Below are 25,800 nucleotides of genomic sequence, written 5' to 3'. Positions count from 1 at the left end.
TGATTAGAATGTCACTTTATGTGAAGAAAGTACTTTTCTCTGATGAGTCCAACCACTTTATAGAATTTTTAATTATTCCCTGAAGATAGATTCAGATCTATTTAACAAGGGAAAAAATAGGGGTTTACTTTCCTCCTAAAAGTGTCTTGGGTTATGCAGGAAAACCCCAAATTTCAGTTTGCTGTGCTTCATCAGACCTGATTTTTTAATATTTTTGCCTTGACTTAAATCCTCATTCATTAAATCACTATAGCCATTGCCCTTAAAAATTATTCTGAAATTAATAAACAAACACTTCTCTACATAAAGTAAAATACAAAAAGGGATTGTATTTGAAAGTATAAGTCTCTATTCTGTACCTCTGGCTCTTGATTAAAAGTATATAATAAATTATAATGGTACTCCCTTATTCTTGGTTTCAGTTATTCATTGTCAACTATTTTAGAGGTCTGCCCAGGACAGAGGTCTCATCTGTTCTAACTGTATTTCTATTTTTGTTTTTTTTTTGGGGGGGGGAAGCTGCAGAGCTCTGAACTGTAAGGCATGAGTAGGGAGAGAAGGCACATATAGATGGAGTCAGCAGATGCTTGCTTACACCCTAATTTTTAGCCATCTACCTTAGGTCTTGGACTGTATCCCCCACAGAGAGAGGACTCTATTGCACTTCCAAAACTCTTCTGTTTGTGATCCCTTCTGAACTACCTTTATATTCCTTTGTGAACTTTTATAAATGTTTCATTGGCTATCTTTTTTGTTTGTTTGTGACAAATCATTCTTGATATTCTCCTCTGCATCTCCATTTCTAATTAGACTAAAAAAATCACCTTATAAAAATAAACATAATCAAGCAAAATAAATCTACATAGTAGTTATGTTAAAAAAATAGATGTCTACTCCAAAACCTTGAATCCAACACCTCTTTGATAGGAGGCAGGTAACACACTCTATCATAGGTCCTCTGGAGACATGGTTAGTCAGTGCTTTGAGCAAAGTTCTTGAGCTTAAACTTTCAAGGTTGTTTTTTTCTATAACTCCATGGTCATACATTATTCTCCTGGTTCTGCTCACTTCACTCTGCATCAGTTTCTGCTTCTGAGGATTCTAGGACATAGTCATAATTTCTTACAATTCAATAATATTTCTGTATATTCCTATATAAAAAGTTATTCAGTCATTCTTTCATTGATTAGCATTCCTCTAGTTGCCAGTTCTTAGGTTTTTCTTTTTTTTTTTCTTTTAATATTCTCTTTGGAATCAGGGTGTTTGTTTCACTTGTAACTATTACTTCCATCGTGTTATCCTGCCTCTTAACCACCCATCTCCCTATCCCTGATTATTTTCCTATTGAATTTGCTGTATTTTTACACCAAACTCTGTGTTCAACTCTTTTTTATAGAATTCAGATAGAATGAGGTTTTATCAGATGCTTATTACCACTATTCTTTTCCATGCTTATACATCTCACATACTACAAGTATAAGAAATTTCAAGATTCTCCCATTTCCCTTCTTTCTATACTAGTGTGTCTTTTTTTCCCATGCACTTTCTTTCCCCTTTTAAAACCCTAGAAAAGAACAAGTACTCCACCCCACTGCCAGGTACTCTGTTTTTCTTATTTAACTCTTTCAATATTTTTTGAAGATATGAAACTTCCAAAGAGGCACTTATTTATTCTTCTATTAGAATTTTAGCCCTTCATCATCATATAGACCTTCTGAATTGCTCAAATACAATTCCCTTTATAAGTTTTTCTTGTGTTTTTTTTTTAAGCTTGCATTTCGATATTCCTTCTCAGTATGGTTTTTTCCATCAAAAATTCTTCAAAGTGTTCTATTACATTCAAGTTCCATTTCTTCCTTGTAGGATTTTTTCAGCTTTTCAGGGTAAGTTATTCTTGGTCTTAAGCCATTAGATTTTGTCTTTTGGAATAACTTGTTTCAAGATCTTTCATTTATAGTAGAAGCTGCTAGGTAGCTATGGTTCTTTCGTGTTAGAACTTTCTTTCTGGCTGCTTCATAATATTTTCTTTGTGGAAGTTTTAGATTTTAGCTATTACATTTCTGATATTTTTTATCTTTTTAGTTTCCTTTAGGAAATAATAATTGTATTCTTTCTATTTTTTTCATTTTGCTCTCTGGTTCTAATAGGCCTGGACAGTTTTTATTCAGGATTTTTTGAAATTTAGTGTCTAGACTATTTAAGAAATTGTGGTTTTCAAGGAATTAGATGATTTATATGATCTCTTCTTGACCTGGTTTCTAATCGTTTTGGACAACAGACAGATTAGATTTTTTTCTACTTTTTCAATCTTTAATTTTATTCTAACATTTCCTATTGTCTTATAGAATCCTGATTTTGGTTAGTCTTGTTCTCTTTTTCAAGTTAGTTAGTTAAGACCTACCACTTTCTGTGGAAATTTGTTTTTTTCCAGGTCTGTCCTTTAGAGTTTTCTTTTTTATCTTTTGATCCATTTTTGTTATGTATTCATGTAATCCTTGTGGAAATTCTTGTTTTTTTTCTTTAAACCTTGCTTGCAATTTTTAATAGAATTATACATTACTTTTTGGTTTGATTTTTGAACATCTCTGGATTTATTAATGTTCTCTATAGTCATCTATCTCTTCGGTTTGATTCTGTCTCCAGCTATTGTTCCTGCATTAGGGTTTAGAGCTAATGCCAGCCTCCTGTTGCTATTGTGCTTTTGCTGATGGGCACCCCTTCTAGGTCTCTATTTTGGTCAGCTGGTTACCCAAACAGACCTCTACCTCCCTTCCAGAGAACTGGATTTTCAGGACCCTCTATGGCATTTGCAGACCAAGAACTAGGGATGTGGGCCTGGCATGTCCTGTTTTGGACTCTACTGTGCCTAGACTTTTCACTGCTACTTCTGGTCCTTACCATTCCTGGTACCTTCCAAAATCCCTACTATAGGTTTTTAACCATTCTGGGGCTTTCTTGAGAGAGTCTTTCAGTTTTTCTAACTCTGGGTACAGGGTTTACTGGTCATGTTGAACATGGGCTCTGTTATTTCTGATGAGCCCCCTTTCCTATTGCCTATGAGCTTACAAATGCCTTTTGTATAATTTTGGGGTGAAAAAAGTCACTAACTATGATTTCCTTTGGATTTATTGATGATTTTTGGTTTGGTATAATTTGTTTAGGAGGTGCATTACTTCCCCTTTGATGTTGGTATCTGAGGGCTGTACATGCTCATTGCTCAGAAGGACTCTCCCACAGTTCTTTAAGAGCATAATCCCAGCTATACCACCTACTCACCAGCTTTTTGATGAGTTAAAAATCTCCAGAATTCAGGACTCAAGGAAGAGATTTAGAGCAAAAAGCAAAAGTTAAAAATACTAGTGAAATCCAAAGTGACCTATGGAAAGGTAGAATCAATATATCTGCTTCTTCTTATTAAAGGAGTGAATTTATTAAAGAATCCACTTTTTAAATAAAAATTTTATTTATCTGAGCAATTTGAAGGATATATGATGATCTAGACCAGGAGTTCTTAACCTTTTTTTGTGTCATGGACCTCAGTGGTATCAGTCTGGTGAAGCTTATGTAACCTTTTTCAGAATAATGTCTTTAAATGCCTAAAATAAAAATGCATGTTAAAGAATTCTTATTAAAGAAATGAAAGAATGTTTTTATCAAGGGTTGCTTTTGGTAAGGAATCATATACTCTTATCCCAAACTGACTGAGTCCAATTGATTAATGTTAATTATATTTAAATTAATTATTATTTTATGATAAAGATTTAATAAAGACCTTTAAAAACATTACCTTCTATTTTAGAATTGATACAGAAGAACTATAAGGAGTAGGCAATTGAGGTTAAATTTCTTGAACAGGGTCATATAGTGAGGAAGTACCTGAGGCTGGATTTGAATCCAGGTCAGTGGTTCCCAAACTTTTTTGGCCTACTGCCCCCTTTCTAGAAAAAAAAATATTACTTAGCCCCCTGGAAATAAATTTTTTAAAAAATTTAATAGCAATTAATAGGAAAGATAAATGCACCTGTGGCCATCACCGCTCTCCTGGATCGCTGCAGCACCCACCAGGGGGAGGTGGCACCCACTTTGGGAATCACTGATCTAGGTCCTCCTAATTCCAGCTTTGGCTCTCTAACTACTGTGTACCTAGCAGCTTCTACATCCAAGGGCTCAGCTACTCTCTTATCTCTCTCAAATATTTATTATACTATCCAGATTTATAAAGATCTTGAAATATTCTAAGACATCAATTTAATGTCATCTGTATTATGAAAGACTATGCTGGACATGCTGACTCGTTACTGAGCTGCCAGAAAAAGGCAATTATGCTGTCACTATCAGAATTGCAGCCATGGGATAGTGTATTAAGTAAAGAATAATTCTATTTACTTAGAGGGTTTATTCTATGTCAGTGGAGGAGGGACCAATGACAGTAACTAGCACAGAATGGAATGAGTAGCTGGGCTGGTTGGTACATATAAGAATAATCATAATAATACACAATCTGAGGGGATATATATGTGTGTATACATATATATTGTAGTGCAGGATTGATGCAAGATCCCTTGCATTTGCAAAATCACCCTAGGCAATCCTGGCAGTTAGGAGAATGGAACTTTGACCCAGCAAGGGCCTGTCTCAACACCGGACTGTTGGAGCTGGGACTATAAATATCCCTGGAGAACCAACCTGGGGTTCTGATTTCTTTGACCTCTCTCAGACATCTAGCTACCCCCTGAACTTCCCCTTGAGGCCCGGGGAGGTGGGATTGGTGGGTTGTGGAATGCGGGAAGGAATTAGTTAAGTTAGCCCAACCAGGACACTCCTAAACCAAATCATTACCTTTTTTTGTCAAGCTGGTAGACCAGTCTACATCAGGGCAGTGGAATTTATCCCTGGATGAGGGGCTGGTTCCCTTAGCCTGATCCTACCTTCTGAGGTCCTCTGCCAGCACTGGCCAATCACCACTAGCAACAGCTTCTCTAGATGCTAACCCTCTTCCCTCAGTTTACCCCTGTTGTTTAAATAAACCCCATGCCTGATTCTGAGAGTCTCCATTGTTCATTTATAACATCAACCAGGGCTAAAGGGCTGAGGAGAAGGAGGGTAGCTACCACTTATCTCCAGAGGCGGTTAGACCAGGCATCCATTTTATTCCTGTTGGTTTCTGGTTTCTCACTAGCAGGAAGGGGCTCCTCACTACCAACCTTAATGGAGCCTACAGACAGCAGGGAGACTGACTGAACATCTCAGCTCAGGCCCACACATACCTGGCTGTCTCAAATCAACAAATTCTGTAGTTGTAGGCTCCCTGGCTCAGGAGACCTACTGGTACCACAAGCTCCCCTATTATTAGCCTGTCTAGCCCCTTATTACAATATGTATGTGTATAGTATATATATAGTACATGAGCCCTCATTAGCATGCTTCCTCCCAAGACTGGTAGTTGAGTATTATTTAGTCAGTTGGACTTACGTAGCTTTTAAAAGGGGTATATTTAGAAGGACCTGAATTAAAGAATAATCCAAAGGACCAAGCTGCTTCAAATGATAATACTTTTATACTTATTAGAGGTAGTAAGATGATATTCATAGTAAAATTATAAAGTCTGCTCATAGTTATTTATTTTAAAATGCATCTACACAGAAAGGAGTGATAGTAGTTAAAATAAAGTTATAAAAAGTTGTTTTAAAAATTCTTATATGTTTGGTCCTTCTGATGCTATGGTGATATAGATGGTATAAAATATCCCTTCAAAAGCCAGTGACATACCCTCATATCAGTGCATACAATGAAAATTGGGTTCAAACTTTGCAAACATATGTGGCTAAGGGACAACTCACAATTCCTGATTGCCAGAAGCCTCTTTATCCCCTTTGCAAAATATTGATGAATTTCGCCTTAGACATATTCATTGCTGCATTCTTTGGAGAGCAATGAAATAATATGTACAGTCATCTGTCATTAGCTCCTAGGGCCAACATTGATACCAGCCAGGATGTCCCAGTAGGTTAATGCTTTGAAACCTATAGAAAGTGAGGAACTTTAAAATCCTAAGGATCTCTTTAAGGCCCTTTGCAAAATTCTCCTCCAGAAGAAGTCATGGGAGAGGGGATAAAGCCAGAATAGAATGCCTCTCTCTCCCCTAATCCCAATTAACTTTCTCAGAGAATTTAACTAGAATATTCTCATTGAATTTTCCATTCTCTGAAATCCAAATTTCTGCCACATGACTAAATTTTCTGAGATCTGAACTGGTCTTCCATTTCATATACAACCTAAAGGGTAACCTTAGTCTATTCAAATACTGATGTCAACTTCATTTTCACACTTAATCTAAAGTCTCTGATTGAATGATTGAAACTCATTCTCCTCTCTTTAAGGTACCAGGGGATATTATTATTTACTTTAAATAGGGTGTGATAATTTGATTGATTTGGGTAATTAATCCCTCATTTCATGAAATTTATATTAAGTGGTAGGGTAGAAGGAACACTGTTTATTTTAAAACCTGCCTAAGATACTATATGACCCTAGGCAAGAGTGACATAGACACTCGTATTCTCTACAATTCATTTTCTCATCTATAAAATGAGGAAAACTATCCCACACCTGATTATTGTAAACAAACTGATTTACAAACATTCAGAGAGCTATATAAATGAAAATTATAACTAGTTCTTACCACAGTCCTTTGAGGCAGATTACAAGGTTACAGAGGGAAGCTTTGCCCTAGCTTAGACAGTCTTTCCCCTCAGTGCTAATACCATTGATCCTTCAGAGGTATAAAAGGGAATTCTTTGTTTTCTTTGAGTTTACACTTGTAAAAAGGGAACCCCTTATTCTCTTAGCTTAGTTGGAGCTAACACTTTGATTAACAATTACTTAAGTACCCCTAATTAGTACCTCACTAGATTGTGAAGATAGGATTCTAACTCTCCTTTGTCTACCTTTTGATTGAATCAACAAAAGCTTGAACTAGGTGAGGAGCTTGCAAACCACTTAGAGAATTCACATCCTTAGAAACTCAATCAGCCAGGAATCTGTGAATCCTTTTGATGAGTATTCATCTGCTCCAGAAGGTGAGAAGTGCTTCCCCCAAACACTGTCCCCTAGGTAGTCCTAGACAATTTGGAAGCTGTGATTGGCCCCTGTGAAAAGGGGAAGAGATAGGAACTTACTATAAAAGGCCCTGAATTTCTGGGGCTAGAGAAGGAAGTCAACTCCAAGAAGTAAGTTGGCTTCAAGAAGGAGTTGGACTTCAAGAGGGAAATCAGCTTCAAGAAGAAGGTTGGCTCAAAGAAGAAAGAAGGCCTCAGGAATCAACTTCAGCTCAAGTCATTGTCTTGACCTGCCTCTTGGAGGGAACTTAGTTGAGTGGATAGTTGGCTTTCCTTCCTGTCTTCTGGGAGTTTAATTCCTGTTGAAGTTCAACATGTCCTGGCTGAGTCCAGCACCAGAGCAATATTTAGTTATATAGACTTATGTCTTCTCTACCCTTTTGTATTTCTCTGCTTCCACTTTCTCTACCTCTTTTGTAAATAAAAGCTATTAAAGGTCATTTTGACTTTGAGCAATACTTCGAATCAGTAACCACCACTATTATTTATAATCTTCACATATTTTAGTCAACCATTAAAATTTAATTCTTACAGAGGCCCACTTTATCACTAGGAAAGGACAACTTCCAGGCAGACTAGAGATCAGGAGAGGCTGGGAAGGCTATCCTCACCAATCCTAAGAAGGCACAAGGAACTTTGCCATAGGGGGTTAAGCAGAAAGACTGGTCTGAAAGAAAGGTGGACCACTCTGTCAGCCTATAGAAAGACATTTCAGGGTAATGGGCACTGTATTGGCTGCCTTGGGGAGAGAGAAATTTTTCTGGAGACATAGAAGTTCTCAGCAACAGCTACCTCTCAGTAACTCTATCCTGGGAAGAATAGGGAGTGATATTTTTAGGCAGAGTAAGGTAGAGGAAGAAACTCAACTTTCAGCTCTCACTAGAGAGTGCAAACCTTCCTGGGGATAATTCTACTCAGGGATTTTTTCTTTCCTTGAAAACTTTGCCCTCCACAGCTATTCAAACCTTCCAAAGGGAAATAACAGAATCTGGAGTGAAGGGCTAATGGATGAATCTGGGACCAGGATGTACCTAGAAGGATACAGGTAATTTCTCCCTGAAAAACTGATTGTTCCTAGTTATGAGACTGGGAGGGAGAAGGGGAGATGAAGAGTGCTCAGGAGAAGAGTGCCTTTTTACTCCTTCCAGAGACTGAAAGACCAGTGGCCTTGAGAATCATGATTCTTTGGTATGAGTCCCAAATTTAAGCTTGTTTCTTCTCCTAGAAAATGAGGTAGTTGGTCAAGGTATTTTCAGAGTTGTTCCCTTCCAGTTCTAACCATTTGAGAATCTAGGTTATTTGAGTCCCATTTGACTTCATTTCAGCATCAGTTGAACGAGTGATCTCTTGTGCCCTTATGTAAGTCACCTCCCTCTCCTCACTCCAACCCTTAATTTTCCTCCATTAAAGGTGACAATAAATGATCCCCAGAGCCTTTTTCAGATTTAAAACGATACAGCTGGGATTATTTCCAGGGGCATACTTTGAACCCTCTTTTAGTCTCCAACCCCAAAGCATTTAAATATTTGCTGTAAGGATTATCAGTTGATGGCTAATATGACAGTTAAAGAAAATAATAAATGTTGGAGGGGATGTGGCAAAATTGAGACACTAATACACTGCTGGTAGAGTTGTGAATTGCTCCAACCATTCTGCAAGGCAATTTGGAATTATGTGCACTTTAAAAGAATGTGTACCCTTTGGTCCAGCAATACCACTACTGTGTTTGTACCCCAAAGACATAAGGGGAAATACTTGCACAAAAATATTCATAACTGAACTCTTTGTGGTGGCAAAAAATTGGAAAATGTGGGGGTGTATGATGGTGATGGAATACTATTGTACAATATGGGATGATAAACTGCTTGATTTCCATAAAAGCTGGAAAGACTTCTATGAACTGATACGGAGTGAAATGAGAACTAGGAGAACATTGTACAGAGAAATGGAAATATTAGGAGACAATCGTATGTAATTGACTTTGCTACTAATAGCAATGCAGTGATCCAGGACAATCCGGAGGGACTTATGAGAGAGAATGCTATCCACATCAAGAGGAAGAACTGTTGGGATAGAAATGCAGAAGGAAAACATTTGATTTATCACTTGTTTATATGAGTATAGGAAGTGGGATTTTGGTTTTTAAAAGATTATTACAAAAGTGAATAATATGGAAATAGATATTGTGTGATAATACATGTATAACCCAGTGGAATTGTTTGTTGGCTCTGGGAGGGGAGATGGAAAAAGAGAGAGAAAGCATGAATCATGTAACTATGGAAAAATACTTAAATTTTAAAAAAGAATTATTAATCTACCCTCACCCACTAGTAATTAGGTTTCTTCCATACCAAGTATTCCAAGTATGAATTAGCACCTATTTATAAAAAATAATTCATTATGATAAGTCATTTTCAAATAGTCTACTTTTTTTGGAAGAAAGAAGGCAATATTTCCTGCAGAAGCCTCATAGGATCCTGAGGTCTTTATCTCTCCCACAGAACAATTTGCACCCACAAAAGCACCCCCTACTGAAGCTGTCTACTTGCTTGGCTTGTGCTGCTCACCCCAGGCACAAAAATGCTAATCATATCTCTGACTGAACATCTGTGGCCACTTCTCCCAGAACAAGTCATTATCTTTTTCTAAAATTAATTTTAAATTTTATTCTGAATTTAACAAATATGAAACCACAGATCTCTATTATGTACAGATTATTTTTTCTTTTTTAAAATGGTTCATCATAGATCTGAACCCTGCCTTTTCACTGACACTTGCTTTTAAACTAGATGGTTCTATCAAAGCAGAGCCAGAACCTGAGGAAAAGGAACAAAAATGGGCCAGTCCTTCCATCAAGGGTTGGCCTCAGATTGTCCTGGACTCTTTTTTTGAAGAATTATTGACATTCTTCAATCTGGTCAATTCAATTCAGCAACTTCAACACCAATAGTATTAGTCTACCTTTACATACACACTTTTATAAATATCAGTCCAGTGAATTGTCAAGTCTTGCTAATTCTAATTCCAGAGCATATCTCTCATCTGTCCTCCCTTCTTCCCACCCATGGCCATCCACTTCATTTCAGGCCCTTATCACCATTTTCCCTTGATTATTGCATATAGCTCCTAAATGTTTTCTCTGTCTCAGGTATCTCTCCTCTCTAATCCATCTTGCAAACATTTCTATCCAAAGTGGTCTTTTTAAAGTACATGTCTATCCATGTCACTCTGGAATCAATAAACCTCAGGAGCTTCATAATGCCTCTAGGTTCATAAACAAACTCCTTTTTGACAGTCAAAGCCCTTTACCAGCTGGTTCCAATCTACTTTGCCAGCTTTAGGATACAGAATTACCTTTTGTGGACTGGTCAAAAGAGCCTTCTGATTGTTTCTACAAAGACAACATTCTGGGTCCTGTTTTTGTGCATGGAACATCCCCATGTTGGCACTACTACATAGAATGCTGAACCTGGAGTCAGAAAGACCTGAGTTAAAATTCAGCCACAGACACTTACTATTTGTATGACCTGGGCAAGTCACTTAAATTCTCTTTACCTTAGTTTTCCATCTGTAAAATGAGAATAATATCTACCTCCCTGGATTATTAAGTATCAAATTAGATAATAATTGTAAAGAGCTGAGCATATAATGAGTGTTAGTTATTATTATTATTATATTCTCAGCCTCTATATATCCCAGTTTTTCTCAAAGCTCATTTCAAAGGCCATTTTCCCTGAGGCCCCCTCCACAAATTTCCTTGTATTTATTTTGTTTATATTTCGTATATATTTATATGTATATGTATTGTCTCTCCTGATTAAATGTATAATCCTTGCTTGAGGTCACAGACTTTAATTTCTTTCTTTGGATCCCTGGTACCTATCATAGTATCTGGGTAGGCATTTAATAAAGGCTTATTGATTGACTTACAGTTTACAAAGTGATTTCCTCACAATGACCACATGTGACAGGGAGTACAATTACAATTACTCCCATTTTACATCTGAGGAAACATTCTGAGCGGTAAAGTAAATGGTGAGAAACATACATTGAACAACCATTCGGCATACAAAGTATTGTGAGTGATAGAAAGAAGACACTATTTCTTGTCCTTGTGATCCTCACGATTTAATAGAAAAGTAAGATGAACTATACAAGTAACTATTATGAGATTAAATATACAATAGAGGTATATAGTGCTGTGGTAAGTTTTGGGAAAGAAAAATGACTTGTGTAGAGCGGGGATGACTGACTTTCAAGAGGAGATGGTATTTGAGTTCAATCGTTGAAGAAATGGAATCAGCTAGGCAGAAATGGGAGAAAAGGCATTACAAAGAAGGGGGTAGTAAAAACCATAAAGGCAAGAAGCAAGTTGAGGGAATAAGTGGTCACATTTGTCTGGAGAATGAAGGTGAATTTTGGGAGATCAGGTTGGAAAAGTAGGGTGGGTGAAATTTGTAGGTGGATGACTTTGATATCTGGTTAGAATTGATCTTCTAGTCCTATATTTTCCCTAAGGCATAAGAAAAACTTTGAGGTAGAGTGGGAGTAGGGGTGAGGGGTTTCTATTCTATTCTTGGCAACCAAGCTAATTTGTTTCTGGCTGCTTTGTTGCACTTTCATAATAATAATAAAAATAATGCAAAGACCATCTCTCTGTGGTCCTGATGAGCTAGCTAATTCAGCAAAATAATGTTCTTGGATGTTTGATATATAACCACTGAAACAAAAGGCAACCTTCTAATGTCCAAAGACTGGATTATTCTGGCCTTAAAAAGCACACTGCTTGACAACATGCCATGGTAAACCATAATCCAATTCCAAGACAATGACCTTTAAAGGTCAATGGAGCATCTATTTATCCATGTCAGGGAAACAGCTTGGCATCTTTTAGAAATGATTCCCACCATTCACCATAGAGCATAGATTATAAAACAAAACAAAACACAATACAGCCTTGATGGGGAAGGAGAGAAGAGTATCTGAAGATCCAGATAGCTTGGAGATGGTTGAAAAATATTTAACTTCTTTGAAAGGGCTCCTAAGATTCCTGAAGCTGGTTAGGGTTGTGCATGTTGAAAGAGAATAATAATATTCTAGCCAATCAAAGGCAAGATGTAAATGATTAAAAAAATATGACCCAGGTTACCAAAGAAAATGTAAAATGGCACCCAGTCATCAATTTGACTTTACTCTTATTCTGAATTAAAACTTGATCACTTTCTTGAAATTTTCTTATTGGAACTTACTATATATTAAACTTGTATAGAAGAACCTGATACAAAGCCCTGCTCTGTCACCTCAAGAAAGTTACTTCATCTCTTGGACCTCAGTGTCCTCATCTTTAAAATGTGGGGATTTTCTATGGTAGTCAGACAACAGGCATTTAGACACCTACTCTGTGTTAGGCACTTCAATGAGGGCTGGAAATTCAAATAAAGGAAGAAAAAAGGTCCCTCTTCTCAAGGAATTTACAGTATAAAAGGGGAGACAACATATCAACAATTATATACAAAGTACATAAAAGGATAAGCTAGAGATATTCAATAGTTGGGGAGAACTAGGATTAAAAAGATCAGGAAAGGATTCTTGTAGATGATAGGATATTAGCAGGACTTAAAAGAAGGAATTTAGGAGATAGAGATGAAGAGGGAGAGCATTCCAGTCATAGGGGGCATAACCAATGAAAATGACTGGAGTTGAGGGGTCAAGTGTCTAATGCAAGGTACAGTCAGGAAATCAATAGCCCTGGATTGAAGAGCACTTAGAGAGAGTAAGGTCTGAGAAATCAGAAGAGGTCATAGGGGGCTAAGTCACAAAAGACTTGAATTGTCAAACAGAGGATTTTCTACTTGATTTGGGAGGTTAATAGGAAAGAATTGAAGTTTATTGAAGGTTGTACATGATTTGAGAAGAGATGTGAAATGACAGCTGAAATAGATGTAATAAGTGGGAATTTTTTGAGGATAAGGGAGGTATGTGTATGTTTAGAGACAGTAGGGCAACAGTCAGTAGAGAGTGAGCAAATGAAAATTAGCAAAAGAGTTGGGATGATAGAGGAAGCAATATCCTGGAGAAGACATAATGGATTGGGATCACTTGTGCATGTAGCAGAGTTTGCCTTGGCAAGGAGAAGCACCACTTCTTCATGAGAGATAGGGGTGTAAGAGGAGATAGTGGCAGGAGAAAGCTCAGTGATAAGGAGATAAGTAGGAGGGGAGAAGTGGGAGCTCTTAAAGAATGGTCTCAATTTTTTCATCAAAATATAGGGTCATATTCTCAGCTGAAAATAGAGTTAGGAGGTGGATTTATGGGAGTTTTGAAGAAAAATGTGATAGACCATGGGACCATAGCCCCCTTTATCCTCCCAATTCCTACCAAAATTAATTTGTCTCTCCCTCTTCCCCAAGTACCTGCCCAAGCCTGGGACAGAAACTGCCCAGAAACACCTGGCAGAACACCAGGACTTCTTGGTCAGACTTGGACAAATGACCTCTTGTATCACTGACCATTAGCCTGGGAACTTCCCCCTACCTCCATCCCAGAGATGAAGTTTCCTCCCCACCCTAGGGTCATCCAATGAGGTTAGCCCAAGTAATCTCACCTGAACCAATAGAGGCAATCCAGGTTACCTCATCCATGACAACAATCTTATAAGAGGCTGGACCCATCTCCACTGTTGTAGATAAATTAGTAAGATGTTTAAGATCAGGTATTATTAGAAGGCTTATCAAGCAAGGCTGGGAATTCTGATTGGAATGGGGAAGCAGACTGGGCAGCTATGGTCTATCAGAATGGAAAAGTTTTGAAAAGTCTCTGTAGTTGGGGTATGTATGTAGATGGCTCAGTGGATTGAGAGCCAGAATTAGAGATGGGAGGTCCTGGGTTCAAATTTGGCCTCAGACACTTCCTAGCTATGTGATCCTAGGCAAGTCACTTAACCCCAATGGAACCAACACACACAGTATTGCTTTTAAGACAAAAGGTAAGAGTTGTTTGTTTTTTAAAATAGTTTCTGTGGTTAGTTGGATAGGATCATTTAGGGAAGTATAAAAGGATTGCCTTGCTACAGTGAGAGCCTAGTTGAAATTATATAACAAATTTGGTGGGGATCCATTTAGTAATTTCATGATTCTCTCCAAGAATGTTCAACCAACAGCATATGAATAGGAGCTAAGGAGCAAAGATAGTGGATGATGGGAATTAATCAAGGCTGGGATTCAGCAGGAAAAGCTTGGCAATAGGATAAAGGGACAAGGGACTCAAGAGGATAGTGTGGTTCACTAAGGAGTCAAGGTGGGAAAGGAAGGTGAATGCAGACAGTATAGGGAAGAGAACTTTGGGTGTTCTGGGAAAAAACCTGGTTTTTTGAGATTGGAAGTCAAAGTGAGAATGAAGAATAGGTTTGGGGTTTGAGGTAGAGGGTTTTCTTCTGCTTTAAATGTTTCTAGGATCTATTCTGTGCTCTGCCTGGTATCATATGTTTTAGGGATACAGTAGAAATAACAATAATAATAATAGTTAATATACATTATTTGTAGTACTATAAACTTTGCAGAGCTCTTTATATGTGAACACAAGTGTACAAACCTACAAACATGCATATAGAATAGGGAATATCTGTGTATATACATGTAAGTGTATATATATATGCATGTATACATACACACTCTCTATATATGTATATGTATACACACGTACATAATTTCATTTGACACAACAATCCTGTGAGGTAAATTCCATTATTGTCTTCATTTTACAGATGAGAAAACTGAGCCCCAGAAAGGTAAAGAGATTTGCCCAATCACCCAATTAATAAGTATAAAGCTAGATTTGAACCTAGGTCTTCTTGACTCCAGGTCTAACTATCTTTCCAGTGATTCCCAAAGTGGGCACCACCGCCCCCTGGTGGGTGCTGCAGCGATCCAGGAGAGTGGTGATGGCCACAGGTGCATTTATCTTTCCTATTAATTGCTATTAAAATAAAAACATTAATTTCCAGGGGGCTAAGTAATATTTTTTCTGGAAAGGGGGCAATAGGCCAAAAAAGTTTGGGAACCACTGATCTATACCATGCTGCCTCCCTAATATAAGTTGAAACACAAGGCAAAACACACCCAGGAGACAGTCTCTTCCATCATAGAACTTACAGTTCTACGTAAGATGAAAAGATAAGATATACAAAGAGAGGAAACAAGATAACAACACAAGACAGCAGCTAAGTACCCAAACATATGGTATAGATGATCAGTGTTCTCAGGATCCAGGAAAGGCATTTTCCTTTGTAGTCAATTGAAATTGTTATATTAGTGACTTAATAAGGAAACTACGAATTTAGGAAAGCCCCCTGCCATTTTTTTAAACAGGGACAAATTGCTTTCCCTTCCATATATTTGCGTGTATGTGTAAGGATGAGTTGGTTGTTAGCATATGGTTTCTACAGTAACACATAATATTTAAGACTATATTTACTCAGCTTAAGAGGAAGTGACAATCTGGCAATATAATCAATATTGACAGCCAGGATGAATGATTTTTGAGCCCAAGGTAGATGTCTGCTCCAAGCCACTTTATAAAAAGATTTCTCCATATTATCCTGTTTGATTGGGCAAGAAGTCCGACATGTATAAGTGCAGAAATAGTTTAAAGCACCTGCAACTCAGTGAAAAGAAAAAGCTGTCTCCAGTATTCTAGGTGGCAATTGAACAAGAAACTGAAAGAGGAACCACACAGGACAAAAAGCCTTAACCACTGTGAAGGTATCAAACCAAAAGGGACAAGCAAGCCAGAGAGATCTAAGATCTTGATGCAAACATCAAAGGCTGTGAGAAATCAAGCCAGATACCAATGAGGCTGGTTTCCTAAGAGTTTGAAGGGATAAAGATCATGGCTTCTTAGATTGTTAATTTGGTTTTCAATGTTTTAACTCTAATATTAAGAGGGTTCCTCCCCCCATCCCATCCCTATACCTATGATTTCATTGGTAGGGAAGCCTTAGTGAAAAGACACCCTCTTTTAATATAGACCAGAAATTGTCCTAAACCTATAGTTTCCCTGGGGTATTGAGAGGTCAGGTGACCTGTCCAAGGTCCCACAGCCAGGATATGTATGAGGCAGGAAAAAATTCAGGTCTTCCCATTTCTAGGACAGTTTTCTTACCCACTGTGCTTCATTGCCTCAACTATTACAAAAGGGCTTAATCTCAAAGAAGAAAGGAAAGAAAACAAAGGTTAATTGTTTCTAAACCTCCAAACCATTTTTTGGGTAATTCAATTAATTAAAGTCACAATGCAAAAAAAAAATTGAAATTATTCATAGAATGGGAGCTTTTTGAAAGGACTGAAAAGCATTTGAATCATCATGAAATATTTTAAGAATACTGGATTACTCTACCCCTATTAAGTAATTCAAGGGCTATGTTTCAGCCAGGATGAATCTGTCAGTGAAGTAATTCCAATATGATTCTCCCAATGGACATTTTTCATGGGTCCAATGATCATTTGATAATAAAGCAATCCAATTTCATCCTATGAAGCCTAATTAATTCAAAATTCAAAAATCAGAAAGCATGGATTGAAAAGTTAACCAGATTCAAAATATCCCTTTTTCAAGACAAAAATTAAAGAGCAATAGACTCTCTGACCAACTAAAGAGTGAAGCTGCTTTGAATTATATGGGATTTAACTAAATTTCGTCATATGTAAGACAGAGACCACTCCTTTCTAGCTGCTTCTCTTTTTTAATAAATGAGGAAATCAAAGTCCAAAGATATTTACTCAATTAGGACACAAAAAACTAATGCCAGAGCAGGGACTAGATCATTGTTTCCTTTTTATATTTGGGACCGTCTTTTGAGTGTACACAGTACAACAACCTTCCTTAGTTGGTATCCAACAATAAAGACAGGATAGTATCCTGGCAAAATGGCTAGATTGGGGTTAAGAGGACTTGAGTTCAATTTTTGATTCTTCTATGGGCTAGACAGGTAATTTTGCCTCCAGCAGCCTCAGTTTCCTCATCCATAAAAAGCAAAAGTTGGGTTAAATGATGCCTTCTGTCTCTATAATAATAATCCAATGATCTCCTACACACACACACACACACACACACACACACACACTCACAGACACACACACAGACACACACTCACAGACACACACACACAAACATACACAAACTACCTTACCTCTCTTGTTTTGCCCTCCTCCCCCACTAAACATTCTTGTCTTAAGAGTTGGCCTTGAGTTTGTGTTATTCTCATCCTCTCTCCAAAGAATATAGGGTTTCCAAAAAGACAGTCTTAAAGCTAAGGCAGTAGTTTGACTATATTCTTTTAAGGAAAATCTGAATTGAAGTGACGTAATATGGAGAAGTGGTTGAGCTTTCTCCTTCCACCCTTGGGACCTAAGGATTATCCACAACCCTATCATTTTACAGATTTTGAAATTGATGTTCCAAGAAGCTGAATGTATGCCTCAATGAGAGTCCCACACCTAACAAATATCACAGGTTGGATCTGAACTCCAGCTAAATCTATTGTTCTATCCACTATCCCATGATACCTCTCTAGAGAATGACTTAGCTAAAGCAAGTCAATGAAAAAAAGGGGATGGGGAAGACAAAAGTAGGGTAGAATGGATTGAGAGGAGGTCACAGAAAAATATGACCCTAGAACTGGAAATGGCAATAGATATGATGTAGTCCAAATCCCATCTTTTACAGATGAGGAAATCAAGGTTCGGAATGGTAAAGTGACTTACCCAAGCAAATAAAAGCAGAAACTTTTTGGGGAAGGACAGGTGCCCACAAGAGGGCAGATAGAGGTCACTTACATATTTGCATATTAGCAGGATCTTTTTAGTAACGTTCACCTGGGCATTTTAATGTAGAAAATCAATAAATAAATTTAAGTTAAAAAGATTTCAAATGGCAATTTCTTATAATCTGGACTCTGAGTCCTCATTCTAGTCTACTGAAAATAAGTAAATGTCCTAGTTATTATTCTTAGTAAATCAGATTGTGGTGGTGGAAATATTAGTTAATCACTGTTTTATCCCCACTCTCCTCGGTCTCATTTTTATTTTTTAATTTTACCAAATCCTTCTTTCTGTTTGAATATCTTCTTCACAGTATGGCAGGCAGAGCCATCTCCCAGGCACACGCCGCAGCGGTCTTCAGTGGCGTTGGAATCAATTTCATAGTCACAGCCAACCATCTGAAGGGAAAGAAAATTTCCAAAGAAATGAGTCAATCGTTGGGAACAGTGCTGAGCCTTTGACTCTATATTCTTCCAAAGTTCTTTTTTCACTTCACTGTTCCATAACATTTGGGGCTACAATAAGGGCTCTTGTGATGGTAGCAAGAGAAATAAGTGATATTTACACTAATATCAAAGAGGACATCAGCCGGTCAGTTAGTGTGCTTACTAACCGGTGCTGCAAACACTAGCACGAGTGGCACGCTGGCTGGGGCTGCCCTTTCCTGGCTAGCAGGAACCTCTTGATGCATAGTTGAAACCCCAACCCTGCCACCAACTAAGAATCAATAACTAAAATTCAAGTAGCCATGGAACTTGTACCCAGACTCCTGGATGTGCCCGGCTCCTTCCAGAGTGATCCAGACCTGGGTCCCTTCTCTTTCTGTAAGACACAGCTCTAGCACCTCAGCTGCTGGTGTCCTCCCCCCCAAACCACCCGGCATTTATTTACTTTGTATGTGTCTGTATTTGGAACACTATATTTAGCCTATGTATTTTTATAATTTTATATACATGCATCCATGTTTATACACACATATATCATATGTAATACTATATAATTATATAATGTATATCATAATAACATAATATCCTATATAATAATATAATATAACGTATACACACACTGGTCTATACTCACCTATATTCATGTATACACCCATGTGTATCACATTTAATACACACAGATACACACACATATACCTACACATACATATTGATATATACACACATAATACATATAATATATAATATATATACTTACAAGCATATATTTCTATACACACATATTTACATCATATATAACACATACACACACATATATGTACACACAAACATATACATACACGCATGTTTGTGTGTACACATCATATCAATAGACATATTAATATATACATCACATATAAAATGCTTATCTATAACTCTATATACATGCATCCATACATATATATGCATCCAAATATATTATACACATCCATATTTGTATGTATCCACATGCATGTATACAGATATGACAGATAATATCTCCTCCATTAGAACTGAAACAATTTGCAGTAGACACTGTTTCATCTTTTATATCCGTAGCTCCTCGCATAGTGCCTGGCAGGTAGGTGTTTACCAAACACTTGCTAATTGATCAGCTGAGTCAAAATGCTCTTCAGCCTGCTTCCTCAGTAATTATTATCTAATTGGAGAAATGGTTCCAAACACATATCCTACTGGGAGAGATTATAAATGGGCCATAGGCATTCAATCTGAAAAAAAGACCTCAGGAATTCTTTAGTCCGCCCTCCTCACTTGATTATTATTTTTTTACTTTATTATTAATAGAATAATTTTTAATTTTTACTTAATTACTTACTTAATTTACTTAATTAATTATTATTACCTTCTGTCTCACTAAGTGTTGGTTCTAAGGCAGAAGAGGGGTAAGGGTTAGGTAACGGAGATTAAATGACTTGCCCAGGCTCACAGCGTGTGTCTGAGTCACAGAAGTGTCTGAGGCCAAATTTGAATCCAGGACCTTTCGTCTCTAAATCTGGATCTCTAGCCACTGAACCACTTAGCTGCCCCCATCCTCCTCTTCATTTTAAAGATGAGGAAACAGAAGCTCACAGGGGTAGAGTGACCTGCTCAAGTTAACACAGTTAATAAGCAGCAAAAGTGGGATCTGAACCTAATAAATCCTTCCATTATACAGGGTTCCCTTAAGTTGCTCTTGGTGGCTTTCTCAGACCTCCTGTCTCCCTGCTATAAGCTGCCATGTAACCCTAGAACCAAATTACAACATTGGAAAAGGTATGCCTTTACTATTATACATAATGTACATTATGGGCTTTCTTGCTTCATTTCAAACATCGAATATTTTTTTTAAATTTTAAACATTTATTAATATTCATTTTTAACATGGTTACATGATTCATTCTCCCACTTTCCCCTTCACCCCCTGCATTCCTCCCACCCATGGCCGACACACATTTCCACTGGTTTTGTCATGTGTCCTTGATCAAAACCTATTTCCAAATTGTTGGTAACCATCGAATATTTATTAAATGCTAACTATATTTTAGGCACTGTGCTAGGACAAAGACAAAACAGAGTCCACCCTCAGGAAGCTTCAAATTCTTACTTTTTAGTTTCCAGCAACCCTCAAGAAGGGTCTCGCTTTTCTTTCCATCCACACCTCCAATCTGGCATGCTACAAAAATATGAACATGGCCTAGAAGCAAATCTTGAATAGTCAAGATAGTGAAACTAGCCCCATAGGAAGACTAGGAAGAAGAGAACCACAGCAAATATTACAAAAAGAGCAGCAATAGTAAAAATCAATGATACTTCTTTATGCACATTTAAAAATATATGTGCATATATACATATATGTGTATATGTCACATATATGTTAACTTTCAGAGTAAAATATTAAACATAAAAGCAGTTTTGTAAAACAATTATTGTATATAATTTTGTATACTGATCTTTTCCAATAGATCTCCTGCTATCTGTACATTTGGTGGCAGCCCATATTTTGATTATTATGTTTTAAAAGCAAACACATCGTTGTCCCTTTCTTAGGGTGTTATTATGGCAATCCCATTTCAGTCCTGATGTCACACCACATCATTTTCTCAAGAGGGCTGCATGCATAATGTTCTTTTTCAGGTACAGAAGATGCTATGCATCTGAATATTTTTTATCTAAGATGGAATATAGCTGTAAATATCTCCCTAAGTCCATCTAAGGGCATGGGAAAGTAACTTTAGGGTTGGCATTGGATGGTTTTTAGTTTGAATGTCGACTTTGCTGGGCACTAAGCATGGGCACAAAGAGCTGGAAGCAGAATGGCATGGGGATTAGAGAAGCTGAACTTGGAGTAAGGAAGACCTAGGTTCAAATTCTACCTCTCTTGTTCCTAGCTATCTCATCAATGACAAATCACATCATATCTCTAAGCTTCAGTTTCCTCATCTGCAGAATGGAATTAAAGATAATAGCACTGAACTGACAAAGATATTGTGGGACTCAAATGAGATAAGGTATACAGGACCTTAGACAAATATGAACTCTTATCATTATTGTATGCTTTGTATGGTTGGGATATTTTTTCTCAATCTTTTTTGTGGGGAAGGATATCTTTTGGCTTTATAGTTCCCTTTTCTCCTCTACAGAGAGCTATCCTTTGGAAGCAAGAACAAAAGGAAAAAATAGGGAAAAAATAATTGAGCAAAACGAAGCAACAAATCAGCTGAATGTGAAAGTATAAGGAATGTTCCAAACCAGTAGTTGCCCACTTCCTCAAATAAGGGAGGGAGTTTCCTTTTCTTCTCTCTTCTCTAGTGCTATACTTGACTATTACATAGTTTCACAACATTCAGTTTCCAGGTTTATTATTGATGTTGATATTGTTTCCAGTCATTATGTTTTATGTTTTCTTAGTCCTCCTTACTTCACTTTGCTTCAGTTCATATACATCTTCTGAAAGCAGCATTTTCTGAGCTCTTTGTTATTTGTTTTGAGAAAATAGGGAGAATGAGTAGTAGAGTGGCTTTGAAGTTAATATTGTTAGGCATATGTGGCTGTGACATTCTTTTTCCTGGCTATGTAACCACTGCCATTCTTTTTTCCCAAACCATCTTCTTTCTCTCTTCCCCACCCCTCAAGGAGAATTCCTCTGCAACAGTGATGCAGGCATACAAATAGCCCTCGCCTCTGTACTGACAGGAGCCACTGGTGGCACTAAAGATGGCATCTGCACATCCCAGCTTCTAAGAGTCAAATGGAGCGTTTCTAGTCACTCAGCCATTACAAACTAAGTGAGCTCATAAGGGCTAAGATTTAGGTTAATCACATAATTGACTTTTAATCTATGTGTATTGTAAGGGAAGAATTTTAGAAAGATGCAGGTATATGTAGATAAGGAAATAATGTTGGAAGGCAGCAACTTAGAGCTAGGGTTAGAGAAATATCACCAAATCAGGAGATGGCCATGATATCTTAGTATTGACATATCCCTGAAACACTGTAAGCTATATAGTTAGAAGAGATATTTGCAACCACCAAAGGAAGAGATGATTAATCCTGTTAATCAAAAATGGAAGAAAAGAAATTTCCGACATGTGTCTATTCAATGGTTGTGAGTAAGTAAAATGTCAAATATTTAAAAGTAATGTGATGATTGCAAGACTGTGCACCATAATGAGTTGACCTTTAAAAATCACATTCGCAATGTCCTTCTTTCATTCACAAATTTAGAATGTCAAGGAAACTCAGCACTACCAGAAGGTTTCGGATTCATTTTAAAGTACAGTATTCTTTTTCATAATGTGCCCAGAGTCAGAGCAAATTAATTCTTCTAAGAATAAAGGGAAGTTAAAACAAGACAAATAATTACCCCGTAGTAAGAATATCCCTGAGTTTATCATCAGAATGTCTAGATTTAAGACATAGATATAGTGTTAAAGAGTCAAAAACCTAAATAGTCTCTGCTCTCAAGGAAGATATTCAGGTTTCACTACATGGCTCTCTCACTAACTGGTTGGATGCCATTGAGTAAGGTACTTTCCCTAACCTGGCCTCAGTTTCCTTACCTGGAAAATGATCTATAAGGTTCTTTCTATCCATGACATTCTAGGATTTATAGGGGACTGTTGGGGAGTGAGGTGGTCACATTTCCACAGAAAAATTACTTAAAAGTTTGTATCAGTTGATACTAAGGGAGAAAAACATGATATTATTTTTATTAATATCTCATTTGATTTTCCTTCCCTTTTTCTATGCCCTAGCCCAGTGATGGGCAAACTTTTTAAAGAGGAGGCCAAAGGAAAAGAAATGCTCATTTGTCAGTCTGTTTCTAAGGCAACTCTTTTGAAGTTTCATTGTATTGTATCCTACTCGTAATCGTCAGATTAGGAATAATGTCACGTGGCTGGATAGAACATTTCAGTGGGGCCACATCTGGCCCATGGGCCATAGTTTGCCCTTCACTGCCCTAGACAAATGAAAATAAGTGAATCAGGTAAATATGCTTTTATGTTTTATTCTGGTAAAATATATTAGCCTGGAAAGTGAAAAAGGATCTGGAGTTGGGAGGTCACAATTTGGTTCTTGACTCATGTTCCTGATCTAGCAGTAGACCTCTGGATTTAGAGTTAGTGGTGTTGGAAACTTAGAGAGTCACCTTTATTTTTATAACAGTAGAAAGCCATTTATTAAATATTTTAAGGAGTTTAGTCTCATCACTCTCACTGCTTGAACTGTTACTGTCATCATAAACAGAATTGTTTCCAAAAGAAGATATCATTTTATCTTCAATCTGTTTTTAAAGATTTTTTTCAGTCACTTTAAGTTCTGCTAGTTTCCATTTATGTTTTTGATCTATATAAGTGGATTACAAATCAGATATCTCTTTCTGCACTCATAACTTCCTTCAAATATTGGTCACCAGAAATTTCTCTTAGTTCCCCAATTTTTATGTTTTCTGAATAGATTTCCATTCCTGCAAACACTTCTGTCTCTAAGTTTCCATAGTGCTCATAGCTTCATCATTGTAATTAACTTCAGCTTCTTTCAATTGAGCATGAGTCATTTTTTCGTACGGTTTAACAATTGCTTCTTTTTTTTGTAAACATAAGACCATTTCTTCAGTCTAATCCTCTTTTTCTTCTTTTGGAAGAAGAATTCCAAAATCTCTATATCATTCCATGTATCTTCATTTGGATTCTGCATGGAATACAGATCCCTTGTGTGGTTGTGGACATGTCACTTCTGCTTTCTGAATCCCAGTTCACTCATTTAGAAAATGAGAGGACTGAACTAGACAATTTCCAATGTCCCTTCTGGTTCCAAATTAAAAAATTATGACTATGATTCCTTAGATGTATAATGATGGGCAAACAACTTAACCTCTATAAGACTCTATTTCATTATCTAGGCCAATAGATTTAGCATTAAAAGGGGGCTTCAGAGGTCATCTACTACTCATCTTTAACAGATGAGGAAACATGGGCCCAAGAGGTTAAAAGATTTTAGCTGGAATTTGAATTCTCATCCTCTGACTCCTAATTCAGGATTCTTTTCAATATATCACACTCTCTATATATAAAATGAGAATAATGCTTTTTCACTGCAAATACCCCATAGAATTGTTCTAAACAGAACACTTTGGAAACTTCAAAATGTGATTCATTACGCTTTCATTTAAAAGACACCAAGACACTATTCAGAATAGTATACTTGTCAGATCTCTGGGAAAGGAAAGATTTTAAAACCAAGCAAGAGTTAGAGAAAATTGCAAAATGTAAATTAAATGATTTTGATTATATTAAACTAAAAGGCTTTTGTACAAACAAAAACAATGTAGTCAAAATCAGAAGGGAAACAACAAATTGGGAAAAAATCTTTATTACAAAAAACTCTGACAGAGGTCTAATTACTCAAATATACAAGGAGTTAAATCAATTGTATAAAAAATCAAGCCATTCCTCAATTGATAAATGGGCAAGAGACATGAATAGGCAATTTTCAGGTAAAGAAATCAAAAGTATCAATAAGCACATGAGAAAGTGTTCCAAATCTCTAATAATTAGAGAAATGCAAATCAAAACAACTCTGAGGTATCACCTCACACCTAGCAGATTGGCTAAAATGAAAGAAGGGGAGAGTAATGAATGCTGGAGGGGATGTAGTAAAATTGGGACATTAATGCATTGCTGGTGGAGTTGTGAACTGATCCAACCATTCTGGCTGGCAATTTGAAACTATGCTCAAAGGGCTATAAAAATGCCTGCCCTTTGATCCAGCCATACCATTGTTAGGTTTGTACCCCCAAAGAAATAATAAATAAATAGACTTGTATGAAAATATTTATAGCTGCGCTTTTTGTGGTGGCAAAAAACTGGAAAAGGAGGGTATGTCCTTCAATTGGGGAATGGCTGAACAAATTGTGGTATATGCGGGTGATGGAATACTCAAAGGAATAATAAACTGGAGAAGTTCCAGGCGAACTGGAAAGACCTCCAGGAATTGATGCAGAGCGAAAGGAGCAGAGCCAGAAGAACACTGTACATAGAGACTGATATACTATGGTAAAATCGAATGTAATGGACTTCTGTACTAGCAGCAATGCAATGATACAGGACAGCTCTGAGGGATTTATGGTAAAGAACGCTACCCACATTCAGAGGAAGGACTACAGGAGAGGAAACATATAAGAAAAAAAAACTGCTTAAATGCATGGGTTGGGGTGGACATGATTGGGGATGTAGACTCGAAACTACCACACCAATGCAACTATCAACAATTTGGAAATAGGTCTTGATCAATGACACATGATAAAACCAGTGGAAATGTGCATCGGCCATGGGTGGGGGGAGTGCGTGGGGTGAAGGGGAAAGTAGGAGCATGAATCATGTAACCATGTTAAAAACGAAT

At 37.1% G+C, this 25,800-nt stretch overlaps 1 protein-coding gene across 1 annotated transcript in view; it reads right to left on the bottom strand.

Annotated features, from left to right (window-relative positions):
* The window catches only part of ADAMTS12 (ADAM metallopeptidase with thrombospondin type 1 motif 12), a 561,778-nt gene that overhangs the window by 119,510 nt on the left and 416,468 nt on the right, over positions 1-25,800 (bottom strand). The window contains exon 14 of the mRNA XM_044681474.1: positions 18,213-18,333. Within this exon, the coding sequence (XP_044537409.1) occupies positions 18,213-18,333 (121 nt within the window). The remainder of the gene's footprint in view (positions 1-18,212; positions 18,334-25,800) is intronic.

The sequence above is a fragment of the Gracilinanus agilis genome, chromosome 1 (genome assembly GCF_016433145.1).
Source record: "Gracilinanus agilis isolate LMUSP501 chromosome 1, AgileGrace, whole genome shotgun sequence".
In the NCBI taxonomy this organism is placed as follows: Eukaryota; Metazoa; Chordata; class Mammalia; order Didelphimorphia; family Didelphidae; genus Gracilinanus; species Gracilinanus agilis.
The sequence above is the reverse complement of the archived record's forward strand: the minus strand, read 5'-3'. Positions and strand labels throughout refer to the sequence as shown.